This window comes from Sceloporus occidentalis, unplaced genomic scaffold (genome assembly GCF_023333645.1).
Source record: "Sceloporus occidentalis isolate IW3139 unplaced genomic scaffold, rSceOcc1.0.p SCAF_8, whole genome shotgun sequence".
Lineage (NCBI taxonomy): Eukaryota > Metazoa > Chordata > Lepidosauria > Squamata > Phrynosomatidae > Sceloporus > Sceloporus occidentalis.
In genome coordinates this window covers 39,182,251-39,205,092 of record NW_028316988.1, presented here as the reverse complement: position 1 = coordinate 39,205,092, position 22,842 = coordinate 39,182,251, and the positions used below count along the sequence as shown (strand labels likewise).

Sequence of the window (22,842 nt, the reverse complement as noted above, 5' to 3'; positions counted from 1 at the left end):
GGATCAACTTAGCAGAAAACACACAATTTTGTGCAGATCTGGGTGATTCCAGAGGATTTTACGATGGCCCTTGCGGTCTCTTCTAACTCTATTATTCAGTGTTTGGACCCACATATCAGATCCAAAGCTCCTTATACAGTACAGATGGTCAAACACTAATCACAGATAAAGCTTCCATTCTGAACCGATGGGCTGAACATTTCCAAAGCCTCTTTAGTGCCAACCAAGTAGTCCAAGACTCAGCTATTCAACATATGACACGACAACCGATGAAAAATGAATTGGTCATAGCTCCCACTTTGGAAGAGACCCTTAAGGCCATACAGTAGATGAAAAAAGGTAAGGCAGCCGGGATTGATGTAATTCCACCTGAAGCTTGGAAACAGGGAGGTCATGTACTCCATGCTAAACTCCATGAGCTCCTTGTGAGTTGCTGGGAAAAAGGGGAACTGCCGTCAGGTCTCCGAGATGCAGTCATCATCACCCTGTATAAGAAAAAAGGAGCAAAATCGGATTGCTCAAACTATTGAGGTATAACACTGCTCTCCATTGCTGGAAAAACCTTGCAAAGATGCTCCTGAACAGATTAGTTCCTGCCATTGCAGAAAAACTTCTACCTGAAAGCCAGTGTGGCTTTAGAGCTAATAGGTGCACTACAGATATGGTATTTGCCCTTAGACAACTGCAATAGAAATGTAGATAGCAGAATAAAGGACTAAAATAGTGAAAGGTCTGGAAACCTTGCCCTATGAGGAACGACTTAGGAAGCTGGGGATGTTTAGCCTGGAGAAGAGAAGGTTAAGAGGTGATATGATAGCCCTGTTTAAATACTTGAAAGGATGTCACATAGCGGAGGGAGCAAGCTTGTTTTCTGCTGCTCCAGAGAACAGGACCCAATGGAGCAATGGATGCAAGCTGCAGGAAAAGAGATTCCAGCTCAACATTCGGAGGAACTTCCTGAGAGTAAGGGCTGTTCAACAGTGGAACAAACTCCCCCGGAGTGTAGTGGAGTCTCCCTCCTTGGAGGTCTTTAAGCAGAGGCTAGATGGACATCTGCTGGGGATGCTTTGATTTGGATTTCCTGCATGGCAGAATGGGGTTGGACTCAATGGCCCTTGGGGTCTCTTCCAACTCTATGGTTCTATGACTCTATGTAACATTTGTCGACCTCATGAAAACCTTCAACACTGTGAGTAGAAAAGGTCTGTGGCAGATCCTGGAACGACTAGGATGCCCCCCCAAATTCCTCCAAATGATTATCCAGCTGCATGAAGGCCAGCAAGGTCAAGTCAGATATGGCAACGCTCTCTCGAAGCACTTTCTAATAACTAATGGTGTGAAACAAGGTTGTGTTCTCACTCCAACTCTTATTTGCAACCTTCTTCAGCATGATGCTCCAAAGGGCTATGGCAGAGTGTTTTTAGCTTGTAGTGCCCTGCGCTTTGGGGGTGCCTTGTCCTGCTTAGCGATTAGGACCTGACATGAATAGGCTACTTTGAGAGTTGTGCCTTGCCTACAACTCCCATCAGCCCCACCCAGTGTCAACGCGAGGGATTGTGGGAGTTGAAGTCCAAAACACCCAGAAAGCAGTCCCTTCCTCAGTCACGCCTCTCTGTCTCTTCCTCTCCGCTCTCATTGGCCAGCCTCCGACGCTCCTCCCACCCTCCTTTCGAAAGGATTCGCGGTCCGCCTAGCTTCGCCCCGCCCCTTCACTCTGATTGGCTGGTTCGCAAAAATAAGGTGTGTTTTTTTGCCCCTCCCCGTCGCCTGGGCAATGGCGGCCAGAAGGCTGAGGGGGGAATTTGAAGTCTGAGGGGGGAAATGGCGGCGGGGGAGGAGGCCTCGGGGCTGCTGAGGGAAGCCGCTGAGGGAACGGCGCCCAGCCGGGAAGGAGGCTCCTGGATCCCGCGGACGTTTTCGGCGGTGTTTGGTAGCCCTTCGTTCCGGCTGTCCATCGGCGAGGCCCGGCTGGAGGCCGTCATCGTGTTGGCCCTGGAGCGCTACGCCGCCGAGCTCCCTCCGCCCGGCCTCTGCTCCTGGCGGAGGCCTCCGGGGGCCCCTCGGCCCTGGTACTGCTACGACGTGACGCTGTGGGACGGGGCCTTCGCCGAGCGCTGCCACCTCTCCCCCGAGCTCAACCCCTTGGTCCACAGCAACGCCCTCCGCTGCGGCGCCCGCCTCCGCGTCACGCGCTGCTGCTATCTCTACCACGAGAGGAAGATGCGCTACGGCTTCCTCTGCCTCGAGGGGCTCCAGCTGCTCCCCGGAGGCTTCCAAGGGCCCCTTCCTCCTCTGGGCCCCGGAGGCAGGCAGCAGGAGTACAGCCACAAGCCCCCCGGGCCCCTCAGGGCCGCCAAGGGCCACTACCTGCCCCTCTGGGACAACGAGCAGCCCTGCGGGGAGATCTGGGCCCAGAAGGAGCCGGGCCCGGGGGCCTCGGTCGACGGTGAGGCAGGCCTCCTTTTCCCGGACAGGCCCTCCATGGCAGCCTTTGCTCCAGAGGGAGGCTCGAAGGGCCCTCCCTCCCTTTGGGGCCTGACTTGCGCCTTAGTCACACACTCAGTCATGCTCCATGAGTGGCTTTGGTTCTGGAATATGGACATTGGATACATATACATACATGCATATACAAGACATAGAGATAGATAGATGTGTGTCTGTGTGTGTTCATCGTCCTTAACTCAATTAGTGTTTTTGGGTTTTATTTTGGAATATAGGATACATATACAAGACATATACCTATATATATATATATATACACATACACACACACACATATATATATATATATGTTTGTGTGTGTGTGTGTATTCATGGTCCTTAGTCACACTCCATGAGTGTTTTTGGTTTGTAATATATGATATAACAAACTAAAATCCAGAAACACTCATTGAATGTGACTAAGGACCATGAAAACAAAACAAGCATCTTCACTTGTATACCGCTTCCCACTGAACTAGCCGTGTCTAAGCAGTTTACAAGGTGTAAGCTAATTGCCCCCAACAATCTGGGGACTCATTTTAGCCACATCCTGGGAAGGATGTAAGCCTGAGTCCAGCTTGAGCCCTTTTGCTGGTCTTGAACTCGCAACCTTATGGTTTTGAGTGAGTGGCTGCAGTGCAGGCATTTAACCGCTGTGCTACCAGGGCTTCTATGTATGAATACATTGGCCTGTTACAGACTGCCAAAATAAAGCTGCTTTGGGTCTCTTTTGAGGTATGCTGTTTAAATGATGCATGGGTCCTAAGAGTCTGGAGGTCGCGCCAAAGCCACACTCCATTCCTAAGCACTGGAGTGCAGCTTTGGTGCAGCTTCCGGATTCTTAGGTTGCATGCATCATTTAAACAGCATACCTCCAAAGAGACCTGAAGCAGCTTTATTTTGGCAGTCTGTAACAGGCCATAGATATAGGTATATATGTATATGTATATATACATACACACGCACATATATACTGTATATGTATTGTAGGAATTATACTTTATTCTGGCACCAAAGCTCCCTGACAGAGAAGGCTAAGTGTCTCACAAAACTACATTTCCCAGAATTCCCAAGCATTGATCCAAGGCAGTTAAAGCAGTCTCAAGCCAGATTATTTCTGCAGTGTGTTTTGGACCAATGTTGGCTTTAGCACCTGTTGTGTTTTTACCAGGGATCTGTGCTTTTTGACTCAGCATCAGTGCAGCTGTATACATAGTTAGGGTTGCTTACAAAACTTGGGGCAGGTTTTGTAACCAATTCTTACTGCAGTGTTACTTGGGCGTTTTATCCTCAGAACCCGCATTACATCTACTATACATGCAGATCCCCCCCCCCCCACAAATGTAGTCTTTTTTTGTTTATTTAGTGTACATATTTTCATGCATACATTCATGTATATTCATACTTTAACATGTTACAAAGTAATAATGTTGTCCAAATTAGAACAGTTTTATTTAAGTAAATTCAATATTTAACCCAATGCATGTGTAAATTTTACACATAAAAACGTTTGGGACAAGTCAGGATCAGGGCCCCCAATTCTCGTGCCCCCCATAAACAACTCTTGTGCCCCCTCCCAGGGGTCCCATCCCACCGCTGTGAGAGCCACTGTCTTATTTGAAACTACTTTATTTGCGACACCACATCTAGGAAGCCTCCAAAACCATCCTTTTAAATGATATACTTTTCTCTTTTCCTAGAATCCAAGTTAACTTCTCTCTTACATCTGGAGCTGAGCTGGAGGACTAAACTTAATTTCCGGCCTTTGCTGGTTAGAATTATGCATAAATCAAGGTTACGGTATTATGGGAAACCTGAAACAAAATTTGATATACCATATCAGGTACGGTGTCTATAATTCTGTTATAGAGATTTTAATATTATTATTATTATTATTATTATTATTATTAACCTTTATTTATAAAGTGCTGTAAATTTACACAGCACTCTACATACAGTCCTTTTAATTAGACGCTTCCCTGCCCTCAGGCTTACAATCTAAAAAGACACGACACAAAAGGAGAAGGTAAAGGTGGTGGGGAAGGGGATGAGGTCCAGCAGGTCCCCTCTACCTCCAAGGCCTGGACCAAGGCAGATGAACTGGAGGGAGGGCTTGACTTCTTAATGGATGGTTAATCTTCTTCCAGGAAGGCCTGGTGGAGCTAGCCTGCCTCTCTCTCCCTCAAGATGCAGGATGAAGGGATCTAAATTTTACCGTTGTACGTTGAATGTGATTTGTTACACATAGGCCTAAATCATAATCTGTACTGAATAGCAAAAGCATTTACATTTCTGTACCACTAAGCAGTTTACAATCTGTAAGCCAATTGCCTCCAACAAGCTGGGTACTTGTTTTACCAACCTACGACTGGCATTTAACCACTGTGCCACCAGGTCTCCTTGAATGGTTCCTTCAATAAACTCCCAGCTAAGCAAAATAAGTGTAACTTTTGTTTCTGTGTTTTATCTTGCATACAGTTTCTGTTAAATGGAGGGAGGAATACGTTGTTTGAAAAGGACAGTTCTGCTTTGGACATTAAAAGAACAAATCAACTTGCTCTTTCCCAGTGTTGCTAAACACTTGGCACATGTTCTTAATTTTTAGGCCTATTTTGAAGTGGCTGATCATTCTGGTATGATGTCGATGGTGCTGTGGAACGCTTTATGCCCTGAGTGGTATAACAGTATGAAGATTGGTACAGTGCTGCTCCTTGAACAATATGCTGTTAAAACAAGTTACCCTTTTAGAACACATCCAGCTCCCGGAGATTTGCACATGCAGAGATTCTCTTCAATTGGTTGAGTATCTGAAATACGAATTGCAATTCTGTAATGCTGTAGTTGGGAAATACATCTGCTTAAAGTTCCATGCAGATATAGTCACATGTACGCCCTTTGACTTTTCCACATCTTGCTCTGTTACAACTGCAATTGGATTTAATTGACATTGTTCGTACTTGCTGCTTGCCAATGGTGCCTCTGAAGAGATTCACAGAAAAGATGTGAGAAACACAGGGCAACTGTGGACACTCCACAAAGATGAGCTTTATGGAAGAGTGACAAGAAGGAAGTACTGAAACAAACCCAAATCTTTTTCATATTTAAGGCATGTGGGAGTACATGTAGAAAAAGATTAAACAAAATTTGAAACATTTCAGTCTTGAACAAAATAGTACATGGGGCAGAAAGTCAAGTGCTGTCTTGAGAATACTATCTCAGCAGTGATACGTGGCAGTGGCAGCATCTTGTGGAAATGCTTTTCCTTGGCAGGGACTGGGAAACAGGTCCAAATTGACAAGATGAATGGAGCCAAATACAAGAAAATCTAGAGCGAAACTCAGTCTACAGTGAACCTGGACTAGGGCAAACATTCACCTCCCATCAGGACTGTGACCCTAAACTCATAGCCAAAATAACATAGGAGTGGTTTAAAAACAAGATTCCAAATGTCTTAAAAAGGTTTAGTCGAAGGCAAGAACTCAGGTCAGTAATCTGTGACAAGGCTTAAAAGTTGCTGCACCAATGAAGCTGTTGAAGATGTAATAAGATTTACAGCTGCAAGACATGCCTCTATGAAGTACTGAATTGTGAAGACAGGCAACCAGCAAGTTACAGTTTGTTTTGTTTACTTTTGTGCCACAGGAAGAAAATATTTGGCTTCTTCACAGTGTTGAGTGTTTTGTGTACAGTAAGTGGTTACAATGCCAGTGAAAACCATTTCACTTTCAGACTGTAACACAAAAAATGTGGAACGGTCAAAGGATCTAACGGTTCTGCAAAGCACTATGTGAACTGGCAAGGAAGGTTTGCAGCTAGTTGTAGCTGATCTTCATGAAGCCTGTTTTAAGGCACTCTGAAATCTATATCTGAGGTATGAAGACTAGACTTGTTTACCGTTTTGGGCAGTACAATGAAAGTATTACTGTAAGAAATACTTAACAATAAGCACCATAATGTAGTGAAAAGAGCTTTTCGTCCGAGAATCCAGAAACATGCTTAAAATCAACTGTTCCTGATTTCCCCTAGTCTTGCATTTTTTCTTTTATAGAAGTACTAGTTTTTCAGCAGTAGCAACCAATAGCCACTCCTAAATGAGAACTGGATAGTTTTAAGTGAAGTTGGCAGTGATTCTATTTGTCTCTGTGATATAGTGGATTCACACATGTCACCTGGGGAATTTTTAACATACATATTCTCAATAGGTTAATAAAACCAATCTTCTACATTATGTGAGTGCTGATAGGGATCACTTAATAATGGAGTGGTGAAAAGTAATATGGAGGAAGGTGACGTTAATGATAGGTGCCCATTAAGAAGTGGAAATTTCAGACTTGAACTTTTAAAATTTAACCAATAATGGTTCTCGTTTCAGAAAAGTCAATAAACTTTAAGTCCTCCCTAAGAGGAGGAAGTAGCATGACCAACATTGTGTCAGATAATGCGCCTTGCTTAACTGGAGGAATATTGATTTGCTCACTTGTTTCCCAAGGAGCGTTGTGAGTGAAATATGTTATCTGTCTTGGTACATTATCTCTCTGAATATGGAAGTGAGTTTATGCATTAGGTGCTTCAGCTGAGTCTACTATCATGTCATCTCGATTCTGACATAGATATTGGCTTCCTGAGAGCCCATCGTAACTCCTTCCAGCTTGATATAACTAAACGCACTCAGCTTTTACCCAGAAGCCCATAAATATTTATGTAACTATTGCTGGAGGGTGGGCAGTTTCATAACATATGGAAGGAAATGGGGGGGGGGGGAATCCTCTGTTTCAGAAAATACCTTTCTAGCATGTTTATGTCTTCAGTGAACCATAGCTATTCAGTCTGCAGAGTAGTGAATGATTTCTGTTACTGAGGAAACAGCATTCTTCCCTGTAATATAATTTCTTATGATTTGGTGATCACAGAGGGAGCAATGCAAATGGTTTCAGGTATCAAAATAGTTTGAGAGAGAAGTACCAGAATAGGCAGGGATGTTTTTATGGTACATGTATGTATTTGTGTGGTTTATAATCTGTGCCAAAGAACTGAGTGTGGGCTAAATAAATGCATGATAAAGACATACGTATTGTATATAGAGCAATAGCTGGACTATATTACTAATGTAGCCAATATCTAAGCAAAATATGGTTGTTCACAGAGTTAATTCTTTTCTAGAAATCACTTTGAATGTTCGAGACCCTCCAACTAAGATCAACATCATTCCTGAACATAAAGTTAAAGCAGAGTGGAAGTTGCCTGAAGTTAAATATCAGTTTATAACAAGGTTAGACTTGTGTGTGTGTGTTCCTTTTTCCTATAATTTTTCATAATCATATACAGGATTAAAATCATGTTTGAAATCATTAAAATCATAGCTCTTGTATATGGCTGGATGAGAGATGGTTATGGTCAAAAAAAATAATAATTGTGTAATTCAGGAGTAAGCTGTCAGGGGCCATCGGTACTTTGGCTATTGTGAATACATTTGTGAAGGTTGAAAAGGTCAGATTCCTCTAGTGAGGCTGTGGTTTGTGGTTTTTTATCAAAAGATTTGCTTTGAGTATTTCAGTGCATTTTGCTGTAAATATGATGCCTGATTTTTCTGTCTGTTCTAGATCAGAATTAGATAACTTACCAAACAATCACTTCTGTGACATTATCGGACTTGTACAATATGTAGGAAGGACTGAACGTACAAGAAAAAGGGGTAATTTCAAAAACTTACATTTATCAGTCAGTTCAAAAGTATGTATTCATAAGTATTCATCAGTATTTCTCCTGTCTTTGCAGAACATGGAGAAGATTTTTGGATTTATCGATGGGTGCATGTTATTGATGGGACTTCAGAGCAGCCTTTCATACTGGAATTGTTTGCTACATCTCAACCAGAGATATTTGAACAAATCCACCCAAGTATTTATTTATTTACCACCAGTTATTTATTTACTGCCAGTGTTATTTTTATTTTAAGGCCTACTTTAAATTTCAGGCATCACAGTAATAATTGATACAAGTTCAACTCCTTCTGAACTCAGGGGTTTATTTGTTCTATTCCCCCATAGTTTAAAAATATAGACAGCCATAGCACTATAGATAGTTGTGCCTTTGACAGTATACACAAGTTTGTTTCCTTTTAATTGCATTTTCTAGTTGGGAAAGAACACCATATATAATGCAGCTCTCTATGTTAATAAATATTGGAAGCAGCTATCAGTATTTGAGGGGCAAATATCATTTGAAGCTGGTATTTGATGGCATACTAACTAGCACCCTTCAGGAACATATGAGAGAGTAAAACTGTGTCTGGTTTTTATGGGAATTCAAATTGCACGTGAGGACCCTTGTTGGAGGGTTCTTCACCTGCAGTCTGAAGCGATATAGAGCCAACACAGCTCTTCATCTGCTGTTTGTGAGAACTAGTTGCTAAGTCACACAGTTTTCATGAAGACAAAATAAATACTCCAAAGAAGTTTTGGGAATAATTTTAGGGTTGTTTTTTTAAGTTGCTCTTGGAATTTTGGAAAGTCCACATTATTATTATTATTATTATTACTATTACTGATTTACAGTAGTAAAATAGGGTTTTTTTCTGTCACTGATAGCTTTTGTTTAAAACTTGTCATTTAGAAATGTTTAGATGATGTGAGCCAATGGAAACCTTTATTCATAAACTTACATAAATAACAAATAGCATCTATGTTTAAAATAAACTGACATAGAAATTAGTTAGCAAAGAATAATGCAGCCTCCGTTCTATCTCCAGTGACATATTTGGTATGTACACAGATGCGGGTGATACGAGATACAGCTGAGAATAAGTCCTGTCCAATTTACCTGACAACTTCTAATGAAAGTCAGATGTTTATTACAGGTAAGTAACTAATTTAAAAGTATAGCTTCATAACTAACCCCATGAAAATTGTAGCAACCACTTTCATTTGTTCATGTAGGCGGGTTACAGACCGCCATTAAAGTACGCGCAGAGCACGTACTAGGGTTAGGAAGGGGCAGTGCTTCCGCACCCCCCTAACCCTAGTACGCACTCTGCGCGCACAAAATGGCATCACGAACGCGCCGCCTCCAAATGAGGCTTAATGCACCCTTTCCGCGGAGCAGGAAGGAGCTCTGAAACGGAGCTCCTTCCTGGTTTGCGTTGCTGGTGCAGCCGTGTGAAGGCTGCACCAGCGACGCAAATCAGAAAGGGGCCGAGCAGCCCCTTTCTGGGAGTCCCCGCTGCCGTTGGGGTGTCTTTGGGGCTTGAAGCCCCAAGGACACCCCTTTCCAGGCTGCAGGGAAGCGGCCTTTTGCCACTTCCCTGCAGCCTGCAAAGCAGCGGATCGGGGCCTCGGAGGCTGCCGGTCTGGCAGCTGAGGCCCCGATACAGCGGGGAAAGGGGCCGGGTGCAGGCCGCCCCAAACGGGCAGTCTGTAACCCGCCGTAGTCCCTAGCCAATGTCCTGCTTGTTTCCCTCTTTTGCAATGGTGCTTAGGACTGGAACTAGTAGCTGTTATCTCAGGGTAGCATAATCTTTAGCTTCTCTCTGAATACAGACGCTTATTAAATTGTATTAGACAAGATAGGAACAAATGGTTGCATTGTTTCCAGTGTTCATTTCTCTGCCTCATGGGTTGCTCTTTAATGTCAACAGTATGTTGCCAGGCACCCTGTTAATGCAGTCAGAATATTACTTCTTGTGTTGTATCCAGATATGATTCTTTAAATTTGTTGGTTACTTGATGTACCATCACAACCCTGACATGATCCAATCTGCACAGGTTCTCGTGTTATATATACCTTAATAATATAGAGTTCCTTACTGGTAGCATCAGTCTTGGAGATTAGGCCAGGGCCATAGAATCTGTGTAGAAGCAATTAATCTCTGCAACTTTTTCTCTTCCTTGACTTCCCTCCTGAAGCTACCCCAACATCAGCATTTCTAATATTAATTTATAAAGTCCATGATGTTTTTGGAGAACCACCTGGTAATGAGAATGGATAAATGTTTTTGGACACTCTTCAGTGTTATACTGTAAACTAAAGTGGCACAATTACTTTTTACTGCTTTCAATTTTTGAGTTGTTTATTATACTTTTGGTATACAGCCTTTTTTTGTTTTTCATAACAGGATGGCACAAAGGTCAGCCATATACAAAAGATACCAAAGTGAAAAACTTTATCCAGTGGATTAAGACACAAAAGGAAGCTTCTCATATGGAAAGAATGGCCATGGGTGGATATTACCCTTTCCCACCAGTCCCAGACGCTTTTTGGAAGTATTGTAAAAATCTTAAAGGTATTATGTTTTGGTGTGTATTCTCAGTCATATTTCTCATTTTCTGATAGTCTTAATATCAAAATAGATTTTTCCAAGTAGCTTCACAAAGTTCAGGTCTTTACCTATAGTCTCTCTGAACTTGTCCTAAGCCATGATTCAGATGTTGCTGCAAAGCTTTGATTCTACTCAACCCACCTCACAATCCTGTGGCCAATTTATGCAGTTAATGTTTTAGGGGCCAGAGGGGTTGTCAGAAGACCTATTGCTTTTCCAAAAACTGGATTGTGGCTTTAATTCTGACTTCAGTTAAAGTGACAGTAAACAGTTTGATCTAGGAAAGAATCGAGTGTCAGTGTAAGGACAGAGAATGGTTTTGCATTCTATTTATATATAAGCAGCAGCACAGAGGAGTCACAGTTGACCTGAAAGGATTAACTTCACTGATTAATGTTTTCATGGAAATATCTGTGGACTCCTTTCTGTTTGCAGTCTCTTTGAAACTATTTGAAAGCTTACCATTCTCAATTCTTTTGCAAATAAAAATTCTTCAGATGTTGTTATGTGTGCCAATTTAAAAATAATACCTCAGTGTTAAGTTCTTTGCCATAACAATCTTATTAATCCCATATTCATACTTTCTTTGGTGGTATTGTTTCTTTAAAACTAAGTTTCAGGGGATTACTCTTTGCAGTTGAATCAGTTTTGACAACCATCCGGGAAATGGAGAAGAAGATTGAAAGCCTGCACTACAGGGAGCATAAGCGCGTTGCTTTTCAGGGGATAATTAGTGCTATAAGATATGTCAGCTGTAGCAATACATCTCAAGATGCCTCAGAAGTGGAACCAATGCAGGTATGGTGCTTGAGAATTAATAGTATAGTACTTAGGATACTATGATCATAATTACAGATGAGATATTTTGCATTTGAATTCAGTATTGTCTCTTGATTTACAATTTGTTTTTCTTATCTTGAGAGCAAGTAAAGAGTTTGAAAGTCATGGCGTGGGTTTATAAAGTTTTAGTGACTTCTCAGTTACTGGTGTTTTTAAAAAGTGTTTGGCCTGATATATTTAGAACTTTTTACACTACGTGAATAAGACCTTGAAAATGAATTGTAAAACTAAAAGTGTGTGACGGGCTGTTTTAAGAGAGTACAAAAGTTTAGATTATAGTTGAGAGAATGTGAATTTCCTACAAATGCATCCTTCTGGTTGTGGTATTGCAGTGAGTCTAGACCATAAGAAAATCCACGTTGGATTAGCATACAATCCTACCTGGTCCAATATGCATTTGGGGAAGTAGACTAGTTACAACTATTTTTCCCAATTAGTCTCAAAGCTGCTACAAAATCCCTTTGCCTACTGATATAGTCCAATATTTGTTCACTAAGTGGCTAATCAGATTCCTATGGGAAGCCCACCAGCAGGACATGAGTGTAACTTCAACCCTACATTTCATGTTCCCAGTAATTATATAAAAAAGCATGCTGCCATATTACTGGAGGTGTGATGTACAGCTCTCCTGACTAATAGCCCTTTATGACCCCATACATTTCTCTCCTCTCTTTTTAGCAGCCATGACACTACCTTGAGGTAGTAAATTTTACAGTTTAACTGTGTGGTGTGTGAAAAACAATTCCTTTAATATATCCTGAATTTTCCACCTTTATTACCTTCAACTGATGCCTGGTATTCTGAAAGAGGTGGCGGGAATCTCATTATATACAGTCTATGTACCATGCTGATTTCATGCACCTCTGCCATCTTTTTTCTCATTTACATTTTTCAAAGCTAAACAGCACAGAACATGATAACCTTTCCTCATAAGGGAGTTGCTGCAATCCCTTAATCATTTTGCTTATCTTTTCCTGCTATGTTTTTCTTTAATTCGTGCAAAATAATGGCCTGGCAAGCATTGTATTGATTTGTTTTTAAATGAGACAGAAAATCAGTCATTATTCAATTCCTGCAGATCACCAGAAGATCATCTTTACAGACCTTTGTGACAGACAATGAGCATAATGATCATGTTAAGGAAGGAAGTAAAAGGTATCCGCAAACTGAAGAAGCAACCTCTATGCGGAGATCACCATCTGTGGAGCAGCAACACATAGAAACCAGAAAAGGTCGAGCAAAGAGAAAGATTGCAGCTGTGGAGTAAGTGGAATATACACTATCGTTTCCCTCTGATTTTCTAATTTTATTAGCATTTTAGGTTATGATCCTGATCATGCTGACTCCTCTCAAAGCAAGGTTAGGCACACATGAAATGAGTCATATGAAAGTTCTGACTTGCATATTCCCAAGAACCTGTGGGCTGTCCTTTTCATTGGTGATGAAAACTGTATTTGTGTGCATATTGGATAGGTGTTTGATATTGACATTGCTAAAATGAAGCAGCCAAACTGGGTCAGAAAGGTTTCGAAGCATCAAGATTGCAGTACCAGTGAGGCCTTTTAAATTGCTGATTAATTGTTAAATTGTGACTTTTTAATAAGTGTAGTCCATAAAACTGCTGCAGGCTGAGTCTCCCTTTTCTGAAATGCTTGGGACCAAAAATGTTTCAGGTTTCAGATTTTGGAATACTTGCATATACAGAATGGGATATTTTGGAGATGGGACCCAAATCTAAACATGACATTTATTTATGTTTCATATATACCTTATAGACATAACCTGAAAATAATTTTATTCATGCTGTTTTTAATAAGTTTTTGAATGAATCAATTGTGTACACTGAACCATCAGAAAGCAAAAGTATCACTATTTCAGCCACCCATGAAAAACGGTTTGGATTTTGAAATATATGGCATTTTGGAATTCCAGATAAGAGAGACTCAACCTGTAATATGGTACATTTGTATTAAAGGCCTTTTTACCTTATCCATTTGCTGTAGTAGCCTGATAATGTGTTTTTCCCCCTCCTGTAATTATTTTGATGCAAACAAAATTATCAAAGTTGTTAGACAGGGCAAGATTATTCAGATTTATTCCATTAATTTCTAAAACCCAAAGTTTATTTTTAAGAGCCTCTGTCGTGGATAAGAGCTTCTAGGATAGGGGCTTGAGTTCTCATCCTGTCAGTGATCAGGTTTCCTCCCGTGAACTTAATGCAGATCTAGCGCTTGACCTAATGCGCTACCATCACTTGCTGCAATTCTGCAGTTAAAGTATTTTTTTATTAGTTTCCATTAAGAAAACAATATAGTAATCCAATCTGAGTCCATAATAGATAATCAGGTTTTTATTAGAAAATCCACACTGCCTACTAAATAACAGTTATATGGGTTTACTACTCTTTCTCAGGACAAGAGACCCTTCTCCTGAAACTCCTCAGTCTTCTTACTTCACAAGATCAGCAAACAAGAAAATAATGTAAGTGGCTAATTCTGAATAGCTTTTCAGTCTTGTGAGTGTGTTCTTTTGTTCTTTTTCTCAATGATAAGTGCCAGACTACAGGAGATGGTCTTCGAAATGGGCTCTAAAGAAGAGCTGAGGAGTTGTTTGTGTTCTCTGGGTAAATGACTTTTAGTGCTCCCTCCTGCTCTTTAGCAGCTTAAAATGTATTTTCTTAAAATCAAAGGCATCTCCTTCCTTTAGACATAAATCCTGTTCACGATGTGAAAATTTATGTTATGCCTTTGTTTTGAAAGGATAACCTACAACATAGGTTATTAATAGTGGTCATACACAAAGCAGTTCTTAGTATATGCTAATTAACACATGTTTTGGGGTTGCATTTCTGTATACATATATGCTATCCCAGTTCAACCCATAGGAAGTAGAGTTGAAATTCCTGATGTTCAGCAGTTTTAATGTTCTAATCTTCATTTGAAGATCTTTGTTCAAGACTATTTGCAATGTCAATTACAAAGTTCTCAAGGCCCTATTTTGTGTCCCCACTCGTTGTGTCTGCGAAGGTAGTGGAACTAAGAGAAGGGCTTCTCTTGCAGATTGTAGGGCCTATTTATTATATTATATTATATTATATTATATTATATTTATTTGTATCCTGCTCTTTTCCCAGGCTCTTACAGGGAGACAGAGCCTATCAGATAGCCTGGTCCTAAGCTATTTGAGGCTTCCAGATTATAATGAGCACTTTGAATTGTGCCCCGAAACAGACCAACAATCATTGCATAAAATGTGGTATCAAAAATTTGTCTGTCAACTTCCAAGATATGGTTCAACTTTTTTGTGACAATGACAGTTCTTCCTTTGTCAGTATTGTTTCTGTATGCATCTCTCGGAGCCATGTTCTAAGTGGGCATCTGGATGTCATGGGTCCAGTGATGCAAATTAATTTTATTACTTAATAACTCTAATACAGGAAATTGGAGTGAGACAAAGATTGGGAAGAGGGATAGTATCATGCTTCCATCTGGACAAACTCCATGAGTCTGACTGCTCCTTAAATATATTGGAAGCTCTAAACACCACTAAAGTGATAATGGATTAAATAATGTGAAGAGTAATTCATCTTGATATGATATGTCATTTAACATACTGTTTACCCAGCTGTTCCATGGAGATAGAAAATGTTTAGCCAAAATAATTGGTTTCATTACTGAATTTCAGTGCTGTTTTAACATATGCAGCTTCACTTAATAAAACAGCAAAAATAGACATGCTGCACTGCATTTCTTATCATGAAGCTAGAAGCACTGATAGAATAACTTTGCCATATGACTGAATTTGACCTCAGCAATTCAGACTTCTGCCAGTCTATCTTTTGAAATGCTTCAAGCAAGAAACTACTGATAGGTTGCATTTGAGTGCATTATAAAACCTAGGATAATTTGGGTTTTTCTTTATTCATAGTTCTATCTCTACAAACAGGGATAGCATATTGTTAACTGTTCAAGTGCATTTTGTTTGTTTGTATCCCGCTCTTTTCCCAGGACTAGGACTCAGAGCGGCTTCACAGCATTAAAAAAACAGTACAATTAAAAACATTTTTTAAAAAAACCTACATTAAAAAGAATTTTTAAACTGGTCCAACATCCAAGCCTGTCTTTATAGCAATTCTTTAAATGCCTGTGTGAACAGGTAGGTCTTCACCTGCCGGCAGAAGGCCATCACGTTTCCTTCTTATTAGTAATTCCTGGAAGGAAGTTAGTATGCATTAAAAAGGCAAATTACTTTGGAGCTTTCCTCCTTTTTAGTTAGACCTAAGCGTTTCAAGGTTTATTTTCATATTTTTCTGTAAATAAAAAGGCTGGAAGTTAGTGGGTAAGAATTACTTTTGCAAACACACAGTTCTTAATTACAGTTGTTCCTATTAATACATAATTTTGATGGTGCTGTTTGAAAATTTGATACAAATAGTACAGATTGGATGCAAATAATTAACACGCTTCAGTAACATGTGCAAAAATTACCTTAAGGGACTATATCAAATGAGTAATTGAACTAGTCCATAATGCATATTTTTCTGCTGCTGAGCTTGACTCATGTCTAATGCTGGAATAATGTAATTTTCTAGACTTTCTCTTAAACGTTCATATATTAAGCTTGTGTTGAGTAAGACATAGTACTCGGCCATTCCATTGTTATACTCTTATGAGAATGTTGAGTATATTTCAATTGTAAAGGAAGATAAATAATAGCATTAATTCATTTGTCATTTATTTATTTTGTGTCTTTTGGCTAGAAGATCCCCCAAGGCAACTTAAAATTAAATGAACCATTGGTAACAGCTATGGGCAGTGTTAAAGTCTTAAAGTTTGATGAAGTATAAATTTCTTGACCATTTGTTTAAAATGCTAAAAGATAGCACAACAAGTTGCTCACAGAAGGACATTCTGTAGTCCTCATGTTCTGTTCAGCAGACCTTGTCTTATCATAGTCTTAATTTTGTAGGGGGCCACAAGGTCCTTCTAATCCAACCTCTTGCCATGCAGCAACACATACCTCAAGCACTCTTGAAAGGTGTCCTTCTGACTTCTGTTTAAAGACCTCCAAAGATGGAATGTGCACTCTGAGGCAGACCATTCCATTGTTGAACAGCTCTTACAATAAAGAAGATCTTCTTAATTCTCAGTCCACTGTGAAAAGCCCACTTCCAATTCGTTTTCTGTTCCAGATCACCACACTAATGGAAAAAAACACAAATATCCAATCTTCATTGCACACACCATTTTGCTCCTCCTACTTCCCGTCCACGGAAATTCAGGACCGCAAATGGGAAGTCCGCAGACTAGGAGGGACGACTGTATAGTGGTCATGTAACCTTTCAGTCTTTACTCCAGGCTAAATATATCTAGCTCCCTCATTCATTCTTCTTAAGGCTTGGTTGGCAGACCTTTGATCATCTTGGTCTGTTCTAGAACACACACACCCTGGATACTAAAATCTGCAGATGCTCAAGCCTGTGTTTTTCCCAATTGCAGCACGTACATGCAGCTGTGCCACCATTAGGGCCCCCATTGTTCGATGCCGACATGTGCGCACAGCCGTGCTGCCATTGGAGACAACAGAACTTAATGGCAGCACAGGCAATGTGCAAGCACCGCCACAGGAAACGGGGACTGTCTCTAATGGTAGCACAGCCACATGCACCCATTGGGAACAATAGGGTCTTGCCATCCGTGGATACTTAGGTCCACAGACAGCAAGTCTGCAGATACTGAGGGCCAACTGTATTTAGACCTAATAATCTATAATGTTTTGTTTTCTTTAACGTTGGTTCAATATATACTGCATTAGGTCTTGCCTAAGCATCTTAAAAGACATGGAAACAGTACCTGTTTAACAACATACTGTCCATGGGTGATTGTACTATTGGTAAAGAGTTTCTATAGTTCGGTGCCATTTGCTGTGTAGATTTAAAATCAGCATGTACTGTAGTCCAATACATATCTAGGCTAGAAAAATTCCACTTATATTTTCTGACAGTAGAAAAATACATGTTTATGGGTTTAAGCTATATATTCACGGTTCACAATTATGTCCTATTTGGTTTACTGATCTGTCTTACCCTGAAAGATCAAAATGCCTAGGAATTTGAAACATTGTGTTTTGCCACTTGAGGCTCTGAAATGATGAGTGTACAGTATTTGAGTTGTCCTTGCTATTTTCTACTTGTGCTAGTATTGTATATAACAGCACACTCTGGAGCTTTGTCTAGCATTGGGATAAAAATCTTGAATGGTTTCTTACACTGGTTTGTGCTGTTGCCAGGCATTGCACTTCAAACAAGCTTCTAGCAGAGAAGCAAAAAGGCCATTCTTAATGGGAATGGTTGTGTTGCTCATAAGTATTGATTCTGGCAAACACAGTCCTTGGTTTGTAGTAACTGATGAGTTGAGTACTTGCTTTTTTTCACATACAGTGATTTGCAGAGGGCCAAAAGAAAAACAACATGACATGATTAGAAATCACTCGCCCAAATATCTTTTTCTTCACTTCAGTTTATGTATGTTGTATTTTGAAAGTTCCCACTCTAACACCACCAAACTGCTTTAAAGCTGCCAGTCTTGTCGTTGCTCCCTAGTAGTGCTAACAGCAGTTCTATGAATATTAGAAAGAGGAAATGGTAGGATTAAATGTTAAGCTTTCTCATTTTTACTTCAGAATGTTGGATGTGTTAAACTGGAAGCGGAAGAAACTTGGAGAGAGGCAGAATTTTTCTCTCTGTGCAGTGTTCTTAATCAAAATTGTCTTGTCTCGAGAAGCTACAAGTGGCTCTTTGGACATCCTGTATTTTTCCTTAAGCGGGCTAACAACAATTTGCAGGGGGATGGGAGTGGAACAGGGAAATGGTGTAAACAGGAGTTAAACATGACATGTTTGAGCCAGTGCTCCAAAGAGATAAGTAGCATACAGACTCCAGCGCAGCTCCTTTAAAGTAAAGAAAAACAAATTATATCAAGTTGATTTTTTTTCTTATTTTGACTCTTAATATTAAGGAGAAAAACACCTAAGATGTCTACATAATAAGGTTTGTGAATATTGAAAGCATGACTAAATAATTCTGTGATCATTCCTGGGTTTTTTTAAAAGGTTGCATGAACAAAACCTACTTTCAAAGAACAAAAGCCAAGACGTGAAGGAAGCAATACAGTCCTCTAAAAGTAAGTACATTGTTTCTTAAAAGCTGAACCCTAAAAGAAGTGTCACCATCATCTTAGGTACAGAGTAGAAAGCAAAGCAAAGTTAATATACCCTGCTCATATTCCATATTAAAATTGTATGTTGCTTTCTTTGCAAAATTCTCGATTAAGTGTGGGTTTGCATGTTGCTAACCTAATGCTAAAGTAGGAGCAGTGGTCATAAACATTGCCCACCGCGGTTAAATTTTGACTTTTAGCTGCAGTTGTTCCTGTGGTGTGTATGCGTCATGCATTATGTGAAAGGCTGTAACTCATAATTATAAGTAGCAAGGAGGCTTCAAACAGCTGATTGCATATTTATCTTTAGCCAAAAGTAACAGTGAACTATAGCAAGAATGGGGCACTCAGGTCAATAAATGAACAAGAAGATAATGAATCAGACCTTAGAATAAACGAATGCAGTTTATTACTTGGCTTAGAGTAGGAATCAGAGTAATTGGCTGCAAGAAAAAGGGATGTTTCCAAACTAAGACCAAAAGAATATCTAGGATACTATTTGGACCAAATGTTTCTTGCCAGAAGTTATGAGAACAATGGTATTGGTTGTGTAAGAAGGGTTTTATTGTGCATAATCGATATGTTTAGCAGTGACAGTAGTGCTTTTAGTGGAGCTGTATCTCACGTGGATCAGTTGAATAGGTGTGGCTTAGATGGATGGAAATATGTTTCCAGAAGTTCCATTCACAGGGGGCAGATGTCAGGAATTCCTTCTATTCTACATACAGTACTAAAGGATAATGGTCAGTGTGTTTCTGGCTTGATAGCCTGTTTAACAATGTTTTGCTCTGCTTAACTTAGGCAAAATGGAGTTTCTAGGAGTCATAGATATATATGGAAGATATATATTCAAAACTAACAGCAAGACTGAGCTGCGCAATAATGGGATATTAACAGCGCATATTCTATCTTCATATTGGCAGATAACAAAGAAATAGCTGATGTGTCTGTGAGAGTTCAAGCAGAGAGGATGTGCCATAATTCCTGGGAAAGTGCTCTCTGGGCAGCAGTAAAAGACAACTTAACACAACATTTAAACTACAGCAGCGTTTTCCCAGAAAGCTTTCCTTGTAAATTTAATTACACACACAAAGAATTCCTTATGCAACAATACAATCTTCAGGCAGCCAGATGGAAACCAAAAGAGTGTGTAACAAATGGGAAAATGGCTAACTTTGAAAGTGCCTGTCCTCCTGAATACTATGAAGTGGCTATTCTTGGTAAGCAACTACCACCTCCCAAGACTTTCAGAGGGTTGTGGCTAAAGGTGTCTAGCAGATGAACAATTTTCCTGTTCTTGACTTTAAGCTGCCTTTGTGTAAAAGATTTGATGAAGACAACAAAATAGTTAATTGATCTAGTAACAAAAGGCAACTTTCTTTTATACAGGCATAAATCGTGACATAGCTATAGATGTTGCTTTCCTGCCTGTATGTTGTCCTGAAGATTCCCATTTATTTCGAACTGAAGGTGCACCCAGTTATCCAGTGTCTCACCCAAGTGATACTTCATGTCCACAGGAGACAGTTAACAAAGAAGGGCACTCTGAGATAGTTTCACTTTCAGGTAGGAATTTCTTGATGGTGGTGATGGCATAGGTTATTTTCATATGACAGTTATTATCTGTTCCACAGTAAGCAGCTGTAGTTGTAAACAAATGTTTACCGTCCAGTAGGCTCCTTCACAGAAACTTTAATATAGAGTTGCCTCCAGAACCATTTTATTTTAGGCCAGTTCTTCTACCCTCATTACTGCCTGTTACACTTTTCAGCACTGCACCATTTTAAATTCATACATGTCCAAATGAATTAATATATATCCTCCCTGAGAAAGTAGCAACACTGTGAGCAAACAGTGACTCTTTCAGGTGTTTTTCTTTCTTTTCCTTCCTTCCATTTGTTATTTAGCAACTGTAAATAATTGCAGAAAGATGCTCACATGCTTAATTGACCATATTTCCCTGCAGATGTTTGCCTGTATAATTGTGTCTGCAAAGTGAACAGGGTTTGAATATTTGACCTACAGACTAGTAGATGATTCTGAATTATGATTTCTTGCTTATTAGTGCCATCTTCTCTAACGGAGTATAAAAGGAATTGTCAATCACTAGAAATGCAAAACTGAAAAGAGATGGACACCTTGTTTTTTGTGCAAATCACTTTGTCATCTTAGATTTTTATGAAACTGGAGGACAGTTCTCTGCATGCAGCAAAGGAGATATCCTGTATTGGGTTATCTCCTGTTGCAGACCAGGATAGGCAAAGATATGTGAAAGGAAAGGAAGAGCAGTATGTCCAGGCTACAGGTTCCACCCCCACATTGTTCTCCTGCCTCACACTTAGCAGTCCTTTGCTAGCACATGACGACTGTGCCCTATAGGCCCGTCTGTCCAGGGCCATCTTTTCTTTTATAAGTCCCATTAGAAGAGGTAATGCTTTTTCTGGACATATAGCAAAACATACTAATTTCACTGTCTGTTTTTGCACTCTAGATGAAGTTGTAAAAGCAGCTGCTGATCTGGAGAAACAACATGTCATCTGTATCCTGGATATCTGTTCTTTAGGTGAAAATAAAGTTGAAGTCTTTCTTAACAAAGTCTACAAAATAACAGACGCTGACATAGCACACCAAACATAGCTCATTAAGGGACAGATATCTGTACTATTAAACTATGAAGAAGAATTAATGTGCATCAGAGCATATTTTTCTTACCACTTCTCCAGGAAACCGTGAATACTTAACATTGTAAAAGAAAGTTTGTGATCCTTCGTACCCAAAAGGATGCTTTTCTACAGAAGCCACATTACCACGTGTTACATCCTGACATCCTTCTGTGCATTTTAGGCTCTACAAAGGACTCAGATACTGCTCTATGTTCGTGGTAAATCTGTGCATGGGTGGAAGAAGAACTTGGCTTTCAACTACTGACAATTTAATTGGAAGGCATTTAAACTTTGTGATGTTCCCCAACTTTCATCTTAATCAATAGTGATCTACTTGGAGTGATTTTTTTTGTCTTCCAAGTATCACTGAAGCCAAATGAGGCCTCTCAGAAAGATCTGCCAAAATTAGGTTGTCGTATCAATGTCTCTCATTGACAATCACAGAGTTGTGGGAGGGACAAGGAAATTGTCTAGGATTTCTGAATGTAAAATGCAAACTCCTGGTTTCTGAAAATGACTACCTGCACTTTCTTTTAGAAGCTAACATGACACTGTGCTTGGAAGGGTGCCCTTTTTCCTTCCAGCTCTTATGTTTGCTGTACCAAATGTGAGAATAATTACAGTGTCAGCTCTTTTTTATAAAGTTTCTCTGTCCCCAAAGCTGGTGAGCTCTGAGCAAAACATCATTCAAATGATAAATGATCATTTGAGTTGTTGTAGAAATGGAAATGAAGTGAAACTGCCATTGATGCAGAACTAGTGGTTTAGCTCAGCCATGGGAAATCCTGAGATATGCTTTCAGGAGAGGGGATGATACAGCTGATGTGTAGTACAAATGAAGGAAAAAATGGGTGTGTGTCTGTGGGTGTGCACTTGTGTCTGTAGTGCACATGGTATGTTTCTGTTGGTAGCATTGAAAAGAATGTGTGCATTCTAGAGTTGTGTTCAAGACTTTCTGTGTCTTGCATTGCACTGTCGCATCAATAACTTATTGATACTTAGGCTTTTCAAAATGTAAATATTCAAAACTGCAGAAAATGTGGTATTTGAAACTGTGTTTTTGTGTATCTTTTTAAAAAATAAAAATACATCAGTGACTCACTTTTACATAGGTAAAATGAAACAAGGGTTTTAAGTTCTTTGTTTCTTTGGGAGCATGCACAAGGAGGAGTTTACTGCTTTGTTAAACCAATATCTCATGTAGTAGAAGCAAAAGATTTACATTGCAAGGCAGTCAGCTGGGAGAGACCCATTCCTCCCACCATTTCTTGAGCAATCTTCCCTCTGAATACACATGATACAACAAACCTACCGCCAAAGATTCCTG

The 22,842-nt window shown here is 40.0% G+C and overlaps 1 protein-coding gene across 2 annotated transcripts; it reads left to right on the top strand.

The window, feature by feature from the left end:
• The first annotated feature begins 1,772 nt into the window (after positions 1-1,772).
• RADX (RPA1 related single stranded DNA binding protein, X-linked) lies at positions 1,773-22,636 on the top strand. 2 transcript variants are annotated; one of them, XM_089536351.1, is made up of 15 exons: positions 1,773-2,446; positions 4,182-4,324; positions 5,087-5,279; positions 7,642-7,750; positions 8,082-8,173; positions 8,257-8,379; positions 9,230-9,337; positions 10,592-10,759; positions 11,433-11,593; positions 12,714-12,898; positions 14,048-14,116; positions 18,746-18,816; positions 19,776-20,072; positions 20,242-20,418; positions 21,344-22,636. In XM_089536351.1, the coding sequence occupies exons 1-15, from the start codon at positions 1,822-1,824 to the stop codon at positions 21,487-21,489; spliced, it is 2,667 nt and encodes an 888-aa protein (XP_089392477.1). In that variant the 5' UTR covers positions 1,773-1,821; the 3' UTR covers positions 21,490-22,636. The 2 variants fall into 2 exon arrangements, with proteins under 2 accessions (XP_089392477.1, XP_089392478.1); XM_089536352.1 differs by lacking the exon at positions 20,242-20,418.
• The last annotated feature ends 206 nt before the right edge of the window (positions 22,637-22,842 follow it).